This window comes from Neolamprologus multifasciatus, chromosome 16, assembly GCF_963576455.1.
Source record: "Neolamprologus multifasciatus chromosome 16, fNeoMul1.2, whole genome shotgun sequence".
NCBI lineage: Eukaryota > Metazoa > Chordata > Actinopteri > Cichliformes > Cichlidae > Neolamprologus > Neolamprologus multifasciatus.
In genome coordinates, this window is record NC_140454.1 from 10,034,002 (window position 1) to 10,052,000 (window position 17,999).

The window sequence follows — 17,999 nt, forward strand, 5'->3', positions numbered from 1 at the left end:
CAACCTCAGCCTTGTGCAGTGCGACTGCAGCAGCAAAACACAACAGCAGGTGGGATATGGCGTTATTTTTGTGCCACTATTCTGAGCACACGTAAAAAGAATTTACAGGTGCAACTGTCGCATTTTGAAATTTATTTTGAGCGAAGAAAAGCTAAATTTGAGTGAACAAAATACAACAATAAAACTGACTGAAATGAGAGAGACTGAGTACGAGACTTTGATATTAGATAAAATGAATATTGATAAAGTTTACCTTTATGTACAGAATCTGAATATCGCAAAATATTTTTAAAAATTGCAATAATATCGTATCGTGTGTTAAGTATTGTGATAATATCGTATCATGGGATGTATGGTGATTCCCACCTCTAGTTTGGACATGTGGTGAGAGGGAAACATGAAGTGATACAAATCATACATATATACCAACAAGACAGTGTACATCACTGTGACAACAGCATTTATTTTAGTTCAAAGGCTTTATGGTTTTTCCTATAATACCTGGTGGTGTAGCCGGCAGATTTTTTGTCAGTTCAGCCTTATATATTATGTTTAACCCGAGTGACCACCTGGTCAGCTGGTGGGTAACAGGCAACTCCGAAAACATTAGAGCACTTTTGCAAATATGTGATGTCTTGATGAATCGAGCAGATATTTGAAGTTCACACAGCAACATTCTCGCATGAAAATATCTTAAAAGTTTATTTTGTGACCCCGAAAGAGTAATATTTCAAACTCCTTTTGTTCACTCAAATTTAGCTTTTCTTCGGTCAAAATACATTTCTCCTCAAAATGCAACACTTTTTAAATTTTTTTTTACGTGCGCTCAGAATAGTGGCACAAAAATAACGCCATAGTGGGAGACATGAAACTATCCTGAGAGAACAGGCGTCTTCCCGTGGCAGACCAGCGCACAGACCGACCAACTGACAGTCTGTCTATCCATCCCTGTTTTTCCCCCTGTCTCTCTCTGCTCCCTTCAATATCCCCTCACCTCCAACTGGTTGTGACTGCCTGGGTTTTTCCTTCACACTTTCACTAAGTGCTTCCTCACAAGGGATTGTGCAATTCTTTCTAATATTATAGGTTGAGTGTTATTCAGAACTGTTGCTGTATAAATAAAATTGAATTGAATTCAAGGAACACTTGGTGTGCATACGGAATAAGGATACAAGTACTGCACTTCATCTGGGCAGCATGTCTGCTGCTGGCTTGTCACAATCACTGTGACAATATACAGTACAGCACACTCCAGGCAGTCACTCGTATTTTTTCTGCCAGGAAATATTACAGCTGCAGACACGGCCTACAGCACTACTACTCACACCAGAGATTGGTATCAACACTTCCATCCATCTCCTAGAAACACAACAGAATAAGCACACGTCAAACTTTAAGTCAGCAAAATGAGCTTTACAGGTGTCACAGGCCACACTACTGTCAGAGCACCGTTATTCTCTCTCAGATTCAACCATCTGATACATCTTTACTTCAGTAAGGGATCCATTTTCTAGTCAATATGCCTTCTATTTAAAAGGCAGTTTAAACAATGTTGCTAACGTATCTTTGTGTGAGTGTTTGAGCGGGTCAAACAGCTAAAATATGTATGCTATTAAAATGTGCAGGCCAAGACAAACTCTCTCATGTATGCTGAGCTAAGCAAAGTTCATCAACAGGAATAAACAGAGTATTTGGTCTCTATGAGATGTGGGGGAGTAAAAACCTTAGGAGACCAAACTTCCTCTTTTGTGAGGCTGTTTTAAGAGTTCCAGTAAAAGAAGAATAAAGGTAACGTAAGACATGCAGCCTGTTGCAGAGCTCGCTAAAACTATCAGAGCATGCAGCAATTACAGGTAGCTGGGATTATTATGTGAATAACAGCACACGGGTGACAACAATCATTATCAACCATGAAAACAGTCTTTACTTTTATTCTCCTCAGACTGCAAGTCATAGGATGACTCGGCATCAATCAACATTACTCACACTAAGACACAACATAGACACGGACAGACATCAATATCATGTTTCGATACTGGCCTATTGAAGACGTCTGTATCTCTTATGTTACATGATGAAAACTTTGGCAATTCCAGAAAAGAAAAGACAGACCGACTTCTTCTTTTTCTTATCCGGTTGTTAAGTGATGACGTGACGAATCCTACTTCCGGGCCTAAAGTAGTCTGCGTTTAATATGGCTTTTGTGTTGTTAACATGTTTAATGTTTTGTATTTTCTTCTATTTAATCTCAAAAAGCTCCTAAAACAGTCAGTGATCACTGTTGACCTCCCTCTGCTTTTATTACCGCTAATCATTTATTTGAGCTCAGTTTTTAAAACCTTAGGATGTAACTACAGCCCAGCCCATGCAGCAGTATATGAATGACTAACCTCGTATTGTGGATGGATTATCTCAGTTGTTCTCCTGGCTGAAGTTTGGTCCTTTTACAGCATTTAGATAGAAGCTAAGCAGCTAACTTCCTGCTAACTTCTAACTCCGTTAAATGTCATAAATTCCATTTTCATGGATGCCTGGATGTTAAACTCAATTGTTACACCTGGTAGAGCAGAACGCTGATCATTTTATTAAAGATGAAAGACTTTAGACAGTTTTTCAACTCTCAGTAATGCCACAGTGATCGTTTGATATATGGACCTGCAGCGGAGTTTAGGCCCAGACACGGCTAGTGACGTCAGACTTAACGACCGGATTATCAGTGAAGTATATGTGGTTCCAGTGTAGGAAGATCATGAGAAAAGGTATACACATCTCTCATCACACACACCTAAAAAATGTGGTGCTTTTAAACAGTGAATAAAATACTACATGAACTTTAAAAGTTGGGCCGTTATGCATGAGAAAATGCATTATTTAAAAAACAAAAACAAACCAAAAGAACCCATTAGCACATTTTAAATTTGATGGTAGCAACATGTCATGTTTGCCACTGTGCAGCATTTAAAAACAACAGCACCCAGGCTCTTCAAAAACTATTTCAAGATTTGAATTCAGCTGATCTTTGCACGGTAGAAATTTAAACTGGATTTGAAGATAACACAGTAAGTGGTGTGAGTCAGTGCACTGACTTCCATGACAGAATCACGGCTGATTTCACGTATAGTGCCGTATGAGGTTCTGGAGCTCAGAGGAGATTGAGCTCTGTCCCCTCTCCAAAATCTCTGAATCTTGATATCTCATGTACTGTTGGTGATGAGATATTCAGAGTTGTATTTTTATATTGAGGAACATTATTTTGAAATTGTTCCACAACTCGTGAATGTATTTTTTGTAGAATCATTGCATTCTGTTTTTATTTACTTTCACTTGGCATACTCTAGCACTGCCTCCAGCCCTGGAGGTCCTCCTGCCAGCCATTTGTCATGTGTGAGAATACATATCAGCAACAGATCACCTTCTAATCAGCATCAGAAGGCTCCAGTTACTGGAATCTGCCGGACACAAATCTGAATTCAGAAGCTGCTCTATGTTTATTTTCTCCTCCGCCCAGCACTGTGTGGATGGCACAGCATGCACCCAGCAACAACCAAGCTGATTTCTTGTATTCATCCCACACTCAGCTGTTTATCTTAAGGATATTAACCCAGGGGCTGAAGCAGTGACCTCTGAGTGACCTCTGACTGACAAACCACCCAAGAGGCTGAGCTAGCTTTACCCCTGCTAGTCTTCAGAGTGAGCCCCAAACACAGCTGGAAAATCTTCCTCTGTGTTTGTGTGTTATTTTCCCACATGGCCACTCAAAATGAAAAATAACACAGATCCAGTGCTGTCATACGTAAGAAAATTTTTGCTAGTGACTTTTACTCTGGTTTTATCTGGGTTTTTTTGGACTAGTATTTAACACGTGAAGAGCATATAAATCTGAAAACTGCACTTCAATAAATGCTTTTTTTGACCTTTTAGTTATTGCACACAGATCATTTTGGATATCAACACTTGGTTAAAGGACTTAATCTATAAGTCGGAGTTCTTTAAAAGCACATTGGAAGAACACAGCTACAGGATGAGTGTGTGATCCTGTGCATCTGTGTTATAGTAGTTCAGAGCAGAAATCTGAGGTCTTTGTCTGCAGCGGTCAAGTTCAGTCAAGTCTCAAAGAAGAGGGAGGAGTCGTCTGGTGTTTGTTTTACCTCGGAGTGTGAGAAATGAGAGCAGGTGCCCAGGTGTAGGGTATGTAGCTTTGATCAGTCAGACACAGAACAGTTCACAGTGAATTAACTCAAATGTTGGCATAAATTCAGTGCATGATAAAAAAATGTTGCTCCTAGTCAATAGTCGAATGGATACTAGCATTCCGCTAACACTCAAACTGACAACAAAGTGTCAGAAATATGTACAGTAGCATTACTTTTAATCATTTCTTTGTAGCCATGAGACTGGTGTTGCTTGTGACCCTTTAACTGGTGGTATGGCTGCCGGCCCAGCTGTAATGAACACCAGGCACACTAATTGCAGCATGTTCAAGTACTGACACATAAAACATTAATGAGAAACACAGCCACTGAATTAAACTGTCTTTGCAGGACAGATATTAGTCATCCTACTATTTTTTTTTCCTCCACGTCCACATTTGTATTCTTATACTCTGCTATAGCTACAGACTAAAACTCTGATTACATGTCCAAAATAATCCTGATTTATCTGGTGGCAGAACTTCAGTTCATCTTTTGTCTGAATCAAAGTGTTTCAATTAGAATCAGCATACTTTATTAATCTCTAAGGAAATTATGTGGGTTACAGTTGCTACAGTATAAATAACAGTAACAGAAACAGACTAAACTATTTAGCAACAACATGTTACAAATTTAAGAAATAGCACAATTCACTTGTGTCCCTTTAATACCACTGTCACTGCCTATTCAGAAATCAGTTCGTTCTATGCCTTTCACAATAAAAAGGCATATGCACTGCTGTTGAAATGATGTTGAAAATATGCAAAAGGAATTACGAATTAGACTCTAAATAAAATCTTACTTTTAGTTTTACAAAATAAAAGACAAAAAAGGGAGAAACATATCTAATATATGGTGGAAATTAAATACATGACTGAATGTATCGGTTTTCCCATTTTAGTAACAAATATAAGTTAATTATCCATGAAAAAACTTATTTAAAAGCCTTCATCATCCATTACATTATGAAGAAACAATATGATGAATGAATAGAATGTACTACATATAACATTTATATTATGTTGGTTGCGTTGTAAAAGTCTCACTAAACTTGTTTTTAAGTATTTAGCATATTTAATTCTAGTGTTCTTTTTCTCTATTCTGTATTTAAGCAGAAACACGTGCACAAACAGAGCGAGTGAGAGAGAACAGAACATTTTCTAATACAAAGCTCAGGTCATCAACTTCACCATTAGCTCAGTTACATTAAAGTAAAAACACCAACCTCTCTGCAATTTGGAAAAGTCCATCTTTCCCCAGTGATTGTGCTCATTTGTTCCCTTTTCTTTGGCAGTTGGAGACTGACTGCAAGTCGTTGCCCAGAGGCTGAGCATGAAACACCCTCAACAACACTTTGATCACAGGTTGATGGCTCAGGTTATCTGATGGGAAGCTACTGCTCTCAAAACAATAGCTGTCAGACTCAGACCGACTGTAATCACTCTCAGACAGATTGATGGAATTTTGCAAATAACTGCCATCTAACACGTTACAGTCAATCTAAATGATTAGAGAAAATCCAAAATAAATTAATGTGCGTCCAGTTCTTGTGTTTGTCAGGCATTAACGACGTGTGCTGTACAATCTGTACAAAAAACAGTTCAAAGAAATCATTAAAAGACCAAAATTACCGTGATATCCACGCCCATGATGAGTACACATAAACTTCTGATCACAACTGTAGCTGACAGAAGATAAGTCCAATAGTTCGTTTAAGACCCACAGCTGCATGCTTCTACTCCACAGATGGTGTTTGAGACAAGCTACTGGTTTTGAGGAGCTACTCTGATCCATCACTGGTCAGAGGAAAAATATATCCAAACAGGATCTGAGGATTTTATCTTTGACACAGCTGACAAGGCTTTTCTTATTACAACAACATGTAATTAGTATCAAATATTTTTGGCAACTGTGCATATTTTAGCAAGGTGTTCCAGGACTGTTAGAGCTGTTTCAACATGTATGTTCTGCAGCTGGGACAACATGAATCACACTTGCAGTCCTATTGTGTCAAACTGGTCTGTTTTCAGCGCAGCACAAAGAAAAGTCAATCTCTTGTTTTTAACCAAACGGCTCTGTGACAAAACAAATAGACCAATTAAGGCTGAAGAGAACTGTTTTCTATATTCAAGCACAGTTCCAGTAATGCTCTGCACGAGAGTGAATAAACACACATGTTTCCGTTTACTCCATAAGGAGACAGTCCTCCGAGTGAATACACATGGTGTGTATGCACGCTTTTATTTATGAGGTAAAAGACGGCCTGTCCATGTCTGGAAAAAAGACCCACGCTATTTCTGGCTCCTGCAGCCTGCTGAGTGCTGAGATCATTATTTAGAACCAGCTGCAGAGTCGGCAGAGGAGATGTGGGTCAGAGGGGCAGGAGGATGACCAAGTCTTCATGAATTCCTGTTACCTTGGAACAGAGGCGGAGCAGCACAGGCGCTCTAAGACATATAATGATGTCACTGTTCCAGTGGTTTTTGACTGCCTCGTGCCACCACAGCACATACACGCCCACACAACACACAATTACAGCTCAACCAAACAGCCGGTCTGCCCAGCAGGTGTGAACTCCAGCTGGATGTACAGTGCAGCCCGATTCTGTGTCCTCACGTGCAGCTGTGAGAGGATTAGCAGCAGCTTTCCAAGAGTGACCAAACCACTGATATTAACTGAAAACTTTGTTTCACTGGAAAAAAAATGGTGGTTAAAAACAGTCCAGAGCATGATTACCGTTGATTGTGTCCACACTGGGTCACCAGGCCATATTCCCTATTACATTCCTAAACAAATCGTTAACAATGTTTTAACATTTTCTGGAGTAAACGTGTTCAGATTTAAACTTGGCTCATCTCAAAATCTCACACATGTCCAGCACTACTGCAGTTTTGATTTTGCAGAGGATGTAATCCAGCTTGACACATTTCTTCTTTAACGAACTGGATTATTTTGTATAAAGATCAAGGAAACATACTGACAGTACAAAGTAACACGGCAGTGCTGACTGCGGGTCTCTGGAGAATCAGCCATCCTAATACTAAAGTGGGAGCAGCTCTGTGGGTGTGACTCTTACCCAGGGACGTTTCACTGTCGAGCATGTCTGAGTGAGAGAGAGCTGCCACTTTAACCTGCTGATGAAGCCACTGATGTGATGTTAGTGGCTTCCTCAGCATGGCTGCAATGACAGCAACATTAACACACTTGTCTGGTCAATATTTCAATCCCAACACTCACATGCTGACACAGCCCAACAGCACAACTGTAAAATCAATAATAAGTGAGAAAAACTTTACAGCAATATAGTGAATAAGACGCCACAAACACAATCTGGTTGCCTTTGACTGAAGTTAAATACTGATGGTAACCAAAAACGCAGGCTGACTATAAGAGACTGGTCGGGATTATAGCCTCCACACTGCGGAGCAGCAATAATCTAATAAACATCGCAAGTTATATCAACTGAAACCAAACCTCTATCACCACATTCTTCAAACTACATGTCAGATTAACTCGCTGATAGCTCCAGCTCTCTCAAATGTGGATCTAATATGCAATTTTTTTAAATCTTGTACCGGGTCTCACTGAAGCCATTCAACTAATCTTCACCCTTCCCTTCACCCTTTACTGGAGCCAGATTTCTTCTGAATGGCTGTCCCTTACAAACAAAGTTTGTACAGCAAGTGGATGGGTCTTCTGTGCTCACGACCACAGCTGTGTGTCTAAGAAGACCTTGAAGACCTTCCACTTGTCAATGACATCACACAGAGGCAAAACGTTCTGAAATTGAGTATTTAAAGCAGTCTGAAGCCTGAGCTTTAGACTCGCAGAGATTAATTTTAAATAAACTGACTTCATTATTCAAAATGGTCAAAAACTTTGATATGAGCAGCCACAGAAAAATGAGCTATCAGCCTGATTTTCCCAGGTGTCAGACTATGAGCAGCTCACTCTCTGTGATGAATCTCAGTGGAACAAGAGCTGAGGGGCTCAAAGCACACCTTAGCAGTATTCCAGTGGTCACCTAATGGTGTTATATTAACATTATTGTTATTATTATTGTAGTTCTTGTGTCTTACACAAGGTCCGCAATAATTAACTGACACATTTAGGGGAGTGCAAGGAGGAAAGCATGGAGGAGGTGTCCTGTTTAGAATCATTAGGACCTCATTACAGTTTAACACAGGGAGAAAGGCAGGAGAGAGAAGGAGAGGGACAGAAGGTAGTGGACTGTTAACATTTAATGACTGCTTATGGACGATCAGTACAAACAAACAGCCATTATGCATCTGTGTATTGAGCGTGTCCAGCCTCGCCACTGACTGAACGAAAGACTTCTGTTTCTACTGACTGTAGACAAATAGAGGCAGGCATTGTGTAACGGGATCGCGCCAAAGCCGGCCCCACTGGCACAAAGCGCTCTCTGTGGTTTCACAGGAACAGCCGTTGGCTTGAGGATGAGCCGGTGGGTCACCTTCAGCCAGGAGGTCTCACATCAGAACTCAAAGTCTTGGACCGAGTGTTTTGGGAACACAACGGCAGATACACCCTGAGCCAAACCTGGATTTTCATACCAAGTCTTGGTTCTCTCTGGGCATCAGATTACAGCTGGGACAGTCAATGAGAGGACAAGAGATCTTTCATATATAGTCTGAATACTTAGCTAAGATTTGATTGCAACTAAATGATGTCACAGTGCATTGGTTTCTGGATACCAACTCTTTAACTCTTTACCCCTTGGACACCTACCAGAGGACCAGTGGTCCTCTTTTTTTTAAACTCAGATGTTTCTGTCATATTTCAAGCCTGCAGCCAGAATGAGCATCAGATGTTAGTGGGGGTGATCTCTGTCTACACAGTTTAATAGGGCTTGGAAAAAGCCTGGAACCTATTCTATTTAATGATATATACAGAGGTTTCAAAACTTCCTATTATGGCTACAGGTGAGATGATCACCAAATGGGAGCAAGAGTAAATTTTCTGGGGTCAAAAGTAGAGATGGACCGATCCGATATTACGTATCGGTATCGGTCCGATACTGACCCAAATTACTGGATCGGATATCGGCGAGAAATAAAAAATGTAATCCGATCCATTAAATATCAAAAAAGCACCTCACAAAACTTGCTACGCGGCGTAACTCGGCTCATAACCGTAGCACGTAGCAGCAGTGTGCATCACGTGATAGAGCGGCTGTGTGTATTTGTAGCCTTGCTAGCAAACCAGCATTTCATCTATGAGGAAGTTTTCCCAGAGAGAAGTAAAGCAAGTATGTAAGTTCATCTCTGAATGTCTGTAAAGCATTCCCACGTTAAGCTTAACAACCATACCTGGAGCGACTGCCTCTCTCTCTCTCTCTCCTGCTGCTACTTCAATCGTGAAACTGCTTAATGATCAGCTGATCGGCTTTTCTGTCGCGAGACCGTCTCTCTTCTTAGTTTTTGGCCCACTTCTCACCAGAAAGAGGAAACCAGCGGCTGAACAACAGCAGCACGTTTAAGCTTGATAAGCTGTTGTTAGAATTTATTTAATATTACTTTCTAGACCAGGATCCTTTTCTACGTAGCTGACGGCTGGTAATTGTGCAGGGGCGGATCTAGCAAAGTTTAGCCAGGGGGGCCGATAGGGCATGAACAGGGAAAAGGGGGCACAAAGACATACTTTTCTTTCTTATTCTCATTTAAAATGTCTAGTTTTTAATAAATAATTATCTGACTCTTACACCCAAAGTTTTAATCTTGTGTAAAATATATAGAAGTCCATTACTGTATATAGTAACTGTTAAGTCTAATATACCCTAGTAAGCTATACTACTTTTTCCTTTGGGAAGATACCATCTGTGCAGTCTGCAATTCTGTTGAAGAAAGATGTTGAATCTATTTAATTATTCTTGAAAAATAATTTATTTTTGTGCATTTTCCCCCTGCATCAAATTAAATTTGATTACATCGATTAAGCATCATGAGGTGGAGGGTGGTTCCCTATTTTTTTTTTTTTTTTTGCTGGGAGTTTGCAACCCTATTAGTTAGGTTGCTTAAAATTTCTTCTAAGTACTCTTTAAAATACCAGAATAGGGAGGATGGAGCAGGTTTAACTTTATTAGATTGATCAGTGTTGCTGAACTATGACATATTTTGGACGCAGTGTATTTTTTACATACAGGTATAACAGAATAGCTTTAGTGTTGTTATTTATTTAAACTTGAGTATAAACTTATACAAAATGCAGCAAGATATTAAAAAAACGTTTTGTTGATTAAAAAACACACTATATCGGATTCATATCGGTATCGGCAGATATCCAAATTTATGATATCGGTATCGGTATTGGACATAAAAAAGTGGTATCGTGCCATCTCTAGTCAAAAGTAACTATATCTGGACAAAAGCATGGGTACCAAATTATCAGCTAAGGATAGCAAGGCTGGTTAGTAGGCTGTAGACATTAAGTGTTAGGTAGGTAGATGTAGAAAATTCACATGGCCATTGTAACATCACCAACATCTCCAAAAGGCACCAACACTGGAAATCAATGAGAGAGGTCCAGGTTCACTCACGTCAATAATGGTGGCCCAAGTTGGGCATTTTAACAAAGTAGTCTACAGTAGTTGACTTGGTTTCCTTCATGTGGCTACTATAGGAACTGCTGTTTTGTTGCATGCATTGGTTTCCTTTTTCCGCACCAACAGCAAACATGTACTGAATCTTTTCAACAGACATGCCCCCAGAGGCAGACGGCAAAGAAAACAGGAGATGAACATTAGACCCATTACTTTTGCAGCTGCTCCTTTGATCTAGTTTAGTGAGCAAAGAGAGCAGCTCTGCAGGTGACTCTTTGAGTTTACCCAGAAAAGCTGGGTTGGTTTCAATGCAGTCAGGACAAGGTCAAACCACCAAGACACACCCAGAGCAGGCATGGGACGTGACTCACTATTGTTAATGTGGATTACCCAACCCACAACAAGCAACGCAGATCTAAAGAGTCTTGATGTGTTGCTGTTCAGTGCCCACTGAGGTGTGGTCTCTTGCCAGCTTTAGCTCAAACTACTCCTTCATGACAAGTACAGAAACTCCACAGAATCACATACAAGAATTACCCTAACATCACCCTGCAAGCACGATCCTCGAAGGAATATGTCAGAGGTCTTCCTACCTGAGCAGAGGATGCCTTTGTGTCGAGCACAGGAGAAGTCGTCGCACTCGCAGAAGCTGCCGTAGATCTTTCCGAACTCCGATTCATAGCACAGGCACTGGTTGCAGCTGCACTCGCCTCGTCCACTGCAGATCTGTTTGCCTTCAGATTCCCGGCAGGCGCTGAGAAACATGTTGCTTGTCTCACCCTCCTGGCATTCACAGCGGGCACCCAGGTAGCCAGGCTCACATTGGCAAGTCCCACAGTTATAAGTACCTGCAAGGAAAAGGTTTCTTTAACTTCACTTTTCCTTCATTTCTGTTACGCACGCACGCACACATGCGCGTGCACACACACATGCGCGCGCACACACACGACTGCTCATATTAAACATAGTCAAAGTCAAATAATGAGGTCAGCATATGTACAGCCAAAAGCTAAGACGGCTCCACACAATGAGACTCCAAGTTCTTTTCTACTCTTGCTTTGTATAAGGTCAGTGAGAGCAGAAGTTTTTAATGGTGGTCCCCATGGTCATCTCAGGCACACGGCTTTGGCTGTGAGAGCAGAAGCGCCACCGACCTGCTGTTGAAATGCACTGTGTGCAAGGAGCTACTGCTAATCAGAGAAAGGTTAAAATTAAAGGAAAGTTTAAAAACTAAAACAGCTTGTTTCAGAAAAAGAATGAACAGAACAAGATATCTTAGGTATTACTTATATTAGTGAATGCAAAGCTACTAAAAATATGGAGCTGGAAATGAGCTTAAAGGGTCTACTTTTAAGTTATACTGAGGAAGTATTTTGTCACATTTGAATGTTCGCTTGGATTTCCATTGATGTTCTTTGTTAGCTTACAGGCATTAGCATAAAGCAAACAATATATCAGAAACAACCAACTGGTCCCTGTGTTTTAACACCTGACGGTAAACATGCCTGACATCTGAGACCATCTTTACTGGTGTAACTGTCATAACAATAACCAGTTACTCCCAAACATGCTAATGACAACTCACAATGTGTATAAACCAGGCTAGCCAAATCTGGTTTGGCCAAGCTAGCCACTGTAGCTGTGTTCTCCAAAATCATCAACTCACCTTCAGTTGTAAAGATTTGATTCGATTAGATTGCATCTAATGGGGACCATAATAGTTGTTTTTAAAATTAATAACAAGCTTTTCAAAAAACTGCTTCATTCTCTGGGTTTTCATAGCACAGTTTGATTGGCTAATGACAGAAGTTAGCACATTCAAATAAACATTATTTGCCTCATGCTTGTGATTGAAATGTTGAACATTTCTCACCTTCTCACCTATTTTTTGTGTTGTTCTGCAGATTATATGGGTTGGAGCAGGCAGTTCTGTAAGATTTGGATGAATGGCTTTAACCTCCTAACAGTGTTTCAGAAAGCAGCGCAACAGTGGTTTCTCTGCATTTCGTGTTTTTTAATCTAACTAAAGAAAAGGCAGGACTGAATGTAAAAAGGGGTCATGTCATTTTGGACTGATTCCCACATGTTCCTTCAAGCTTTAGTTTCCTGCAGCACGAATATGTTGGCCTGTACACTTTAGTTTACAGTAAACAACACTATCAGTCAAATTTCCAAGTGGAGGAAGGGGAAGAAAAGATGAGCAGTTATTCTTCTTGGAAGTTTGGAAAAAAAAAACAAACACGAAAACTCTTACATGATCAGCTGTTTGGGTTTATAAATGAAGATTTAAAAGTAGTAAATAAATATGAATTGTTAAAGTTATACCTATGGAGCTGCAGATGATGCTATTGTTTTGTGCATTCCGGCTGCAGCCGCAGTCACACTCGTAATCCACGGCCACTTCCAGGCGGTCTTTAAAGCCCACCGGCTTGATTGTGAATCTGCGGTCAGTCCCACGGGGAGGACAGCTCCTCGCCTCCACACTGACGTTGAACGAGACCTTAAAAAACAGAGTGATGTTCTCAGAAAGGAAAGATACCAATACTGACAAACTGACCTCCTGTTTACTTGCTCATGTCAGGTTCAAATGGTCAAATGTGCTTTTTTAAAACAGTAGCAGCCTCATGAGGCCTTATTTATCTCTGATATCTCTGCTCAGCTTTTGTTTCCTTATTCCCAAATGACCTGAACCCACCCTGCATCAAACACAGTCAGTTGCCAGCCAGCCAGCACATGACCCCGTGGTGTCACATTTACATCAGTGGGCTTGTTTCACTCCAGAGACAAATTTACATAGCTGAGTTGCACAGAAACTGGGACAGGAGATCTACACCCATTTGATTGCTCTGAGGAAGGAAGTCTTGACAAGAGAAACCAAACCCCAGGCATGCCTTTATCATCAAACATAAGTCTGTTTTTCTGGCACTCTCCTGACAGTCTGCTCAGTGTAAAGTTCAATTTTCTCTGCGATTAAAACTGTGCTGTTGACAAGAGTTTTTTTGGACTTAAATGATCCAGAGACTGTACAAGTGTATGACAGAGTCTCATAAAGAGAAGCACAAAGTGGACAGTGATACGTGTTTTAGTGGTTTGGCTCTGTCCTTGAGTTCTGTGGAGCAGAAATAAAAACAAAGTTATGAGGTTAAACAGCCAGAGTTCAACAGTAATTGGCAGGTGTTCACATCCATATCAGATAAACACACCCTGCTGACTTTTACACTGATAGGCTAAGAGATTAGCGAGTCTGAAGTGCACGCAGCTGCCAAAGAGAGAAGAGGGTTGAAAATTCTTAACCATTTTGTTTTTAAGATGAAAACTGACCAGAGGGGATCTAACATTTCCTGCTTCAAAGCTCTAACTAGAAGCACCTGAAAATTTGATGTCTCGCACAAAGAGAAATGCACCAATCCATTGCTCTGATTTGATTTGATTTTTGATTTGATCTGCCTTTTTTTAATATGCCTAGCCTTCAGTCTGCTGCAGTTTCAGCATAGTCACAACCTGATCCAGACCTATCCTGTTGCATATGTGCTAGAGAAACTGAGACATGGCGGTGGTGGTTGTTGGTGTTGTTTTGGTGTGAAGGGATGAGGCTTGGGGGGGTACAACCATCTTCAGCAACCACAAATCAAGCAGTCCCGGGCTATGTAAACTTGCAATCAATGTAAAGTATCTCATCTCGTCTGTATAATCTGCTACAAGCTAATCTTTGGGTTAGTATCTTGCCCAAGGACATCTGGCATGCAGCCTGGAGCAGACGAGGATCGAGCCACCAACCTTCTGACTAGTAGTTCTACCACCTGAGCTACACCCACCTCATGCAACTCCAGAAGTTCCAACACCACAAACACAATAAAGAGGTCAAGTTCAGTGACTCCAGGTGAAAAGGTGGGAGCTAACTCGATTAACAAAACACCTGTCAATCAAAGTGGCCTAAAGCTTTAAACATCAACAAATTCCAAATGGACGTGATGAAAAACCAAAACAAAAATTGTTATGAAGGCATAAACCATTTACAGAGGCCACCTCAAAGTGGCCATCAGTTCAACTACAATTTATAGCATTTCCAGTTTGGCTTAATTTATAACCCGGAAGGTTTCTGCTTGCATTAGCAGCCATAATCCAGTATGTGATATCCATACAGTTTTGGTTATTTATTTTTTTTAAATGTACACTTCTTGACAAAACACACATTCATATGCATGTGTTTAATGGAATAATCTATTTAATGATTATTATGTTGCGTTTTAGCGAGCAAATAATAGTGTAGAAAGAAACAAGTGAAAATCACTCTTCATATTAGAGGCAGCAAACTAGATTCAGTCCAGAGTTGGCAAACGTTAGTTTTGGTAGTATCATGATGTTGAACGAAAAAGGATGACATTAGTGACATCTGCTACAGATAGCTACATAGCCAGTTCTGTGTGTTCCTTCACTTGTTTATGATGCTTGATAATAAAAAAAAAGACGATATGACGCAGTACCATTGGGGAATGGCACCAGAGGAACGCTTGTCACATTAGTCCAGCATACAGGAAGAGAATACATCACATGTTGCCCAAAAAGCCCCTCTACTCTAACATTAACAAGTTAATGAGGAACACAATTAAATTTACTGTAAATGTGAGTCGCGAGGATGACAGTTCACCCAGTCATGTGGCTTGTTAGGAGAACTATGAAGCTGAAATGGAAAATGGGCAAAAATGTGAGAGGAAGTCGTAGTAGGGCGCTTTAGGAGAGATGGGTGCAGAAAGACCGAGCTCACTGAGAAAACTATGTAGCTGATCGTTTAATCTAATTCAAGGAGATGCAGGGAGTCAGAATGGGGAAGTGACAAAATTGTATCCAACAGTTTCACCAAGAATTTCTTCCTGGCAGAAAAACATGGCAGCGTTGCTGTGGATAGCTCTGTTTTGATGATGGAATTCTTATGACTGCCTGAATTCAGTTAAGTGGGATAAAAACAGTGGTTATGGTCAAACAAAACCACACATAACCAGGTTCAAATGCTTCTGCCTCATTTGGAAATAAATCTTTAAAGAACCCGTGGTATGTTAGCACAGACTTTCATTCATATGCATGAGCCCTTTCAGTCCTGCAGTTGTGTGAAACAGTGAAAACCCTGCTCCTTTAACTATACTCCAGCTAGCATTTCTCCTGCTGCCAGCTTCGCTCTTTTATGCTGTGCAGTTTCACAGGCCTCCTCATGCCTACTTTTGTGCAAAGTCATTGAGATGCGACGACAAGCTCCACAGACTCACAGGGTCCCAGTGACTGACACCTGGGCACTGGAATGGCCCATTCCCTCAGTAAAGACTGGGAAACGTAGCCCCAAGCAGAATAAGCTGCTACCCTTCATCTCCTTTCACTGCAAAGGACAAAAGACATTAGCAAGCCCCATCACCCAACAGCTTCCTTACATTCACTGTTGAATTTTTTTTTTCCCCCCCTGACACAATGACCCTAAACGGCTCCTCTGCTCATTCCCATCCCAAAACCTTCCCAGGAAAATAAAGTGGCCAAGAGAAGAGCACAGGGGGTTTTCAGAGAAGCATTCTACCCTGCTGAAGTCTCGCTGTGTGACGCATGTATCAAACTACCCCTCGCTAACATTTTCAAAAGATTCAGATCTCAATTGAGGCCTGTACAGAATACAAAGTGACTGCCACGAAGAGCCCAGTGCAAAACTCAAAGCAATTAAGATGTACTGTAACCACCTGTCACCTGAAAAGACCCCCAACTGCTAAAGGCAAGGCTGTGAAAAACACATAAGTAACAACGAATGTTAAAGTGTAAGTGCATTAAAATTACTCTGTATGTTGTCACCAAACATACAAAAAACCCACCTTGGTTAACTCAGAATAAAAGATGGATATAAATACTATAATGTCACAAACTGGTTCGTGGACTAACACAATGAAGTATTGAGGTTGGCATAACCAGATAGCTAAGTTTCAGCTAACCCAGTAGGACTGCTCAACCACCTCTCATAGACTATAAAGGTTAAACATACACCAGCTAAAAAATGCAAAAAATATAGCAATAAATTACTGGAATTTCAAGCCGGGCCTGCTCATGTCTTTTGTCCTTTGCAGTGAAAGGAGATGAAGGATAGCAGCTTTGAAGTGGATCTAACATTGTACTGTGATACTTGGTGAATAAACTCCTGTGCGACGTGAGAACGTAATCAAACTGTTTAACTGAGGGAAAGTATGATTTTTAGGACCCTTGAGCCTAACATTAGCAAGCTTAATGTAAACTTATAACCTGCTGTTATTGTTGTTTAGCTGGTTCTTGTCAGCTGTCCAGAAACCAACAGTTGCATGTTTAATCTGCAGGTAATCATGACATTGTTGGGAATATATGAGCATGTTTGAGGGCACTGAGCGCTCGAGTATAAAAGCTCTATATAAAAACCTTCCCTGCCACTGCATTTAAATTTATATAATAATATAAATATATAGGGAAACTGTTTGCAGTTTCCACAAACCAGTGCTCAAAGGTATTGATTTATGAGTATGCATGAGTTTGTTGGAAGATTTAATTCCACTCTATTCTTTGTATATTTATCAATATAATATCTTTTTATATTAAATAATCTTAAAATTGCTGATTGCACCTTTAAGATGAGTTAAGACTGAAAATAAAACTTCTCAATCTTAAACCTTTCAGTCTAGTACCTGCTACAGGGCATGCTGCAGCAGGTACTAGAAGAAAATCCAGAAAGTCCAGTTTGAGTAAGAGACTGATGAGCTGGGTTTTTGTTGCAGTACTACTGTTGGTCTGAACACAGGATAGAGACGGGGATGAACCATAATGTGTTTCCCACAGCTATATCCACTGTGAACTGAATCCAGTCTCGATTCCAACTCACAGGAAGTCACCCCAAGAGGGTCCCACTGTGCGTTTTCTTGTTTGCTTAGGTGTTGACAGGAATTATTAATATCACTTTGGCCAGAATAGAATACGTTTGCACAACTTGGCATTGCTGTGTACTCAGATTTATTATTATTTCAGCAAGTAACCTTCACAATCACCTGATCTCACTAACTGAACTGCAGTGCACCTGCTGAAGTTTAAACTAAAGGCAGAGGCCGTAGGTGTTGAGACGTCTGCAGTGGAACCTGAGAAGAAACTACCAGGTAGGACGCAAAGAGTGTGCTGATGCTGCCTCTGGCTGAACGCATTCAGGCAGGAACTCAGTGCAAGTATGACCCATCAAGTATTAAATATGATGATTTTAGGGTGAC

General features: G+C 40.6%; 1 protein-coding gene and 1 long non-coding RNA gene across 2 annotated transcripts in view; both read right to left on the reverse strand.

Annotated features, from left to right (window-relative positions):
• itgb5 (integrin, beta 5) overlaps positions 1-17,999 on the reverse strand; it is a 46,058-nt gene that overhangs the window by 16,086 nt on the left and 11,973 nt on the right. The window contains exons 10-11 of the mRNA XM_085135749.1: positions 13,075-13,249; positions 11,343-11,597 (exon numbers count right to left, since the gene is read on the reverse strand). Coding sequence (XP_084991875.1) covers positions 11,343-11,597; positions 13,075-13,249 — 430 coding nt within the window. The remainder of the gene's footprint in view (positions 1-11,342; positions 11,598-13,074; positions 13,250-17,999) is intronic.
• On the reverse strand, positions 960-11,336 carry LOC146500279 (uncharacterized). The gene is made up of 2 exons (XR_014869835.1): positions 3,706-11,336; positions 960-3,675 (listed from the first exon to the last, which is right to left on the reverse strand). It is a non-coding gene; the product is annotated as an uncharacterized LOC146500279 (long non-coding RNA).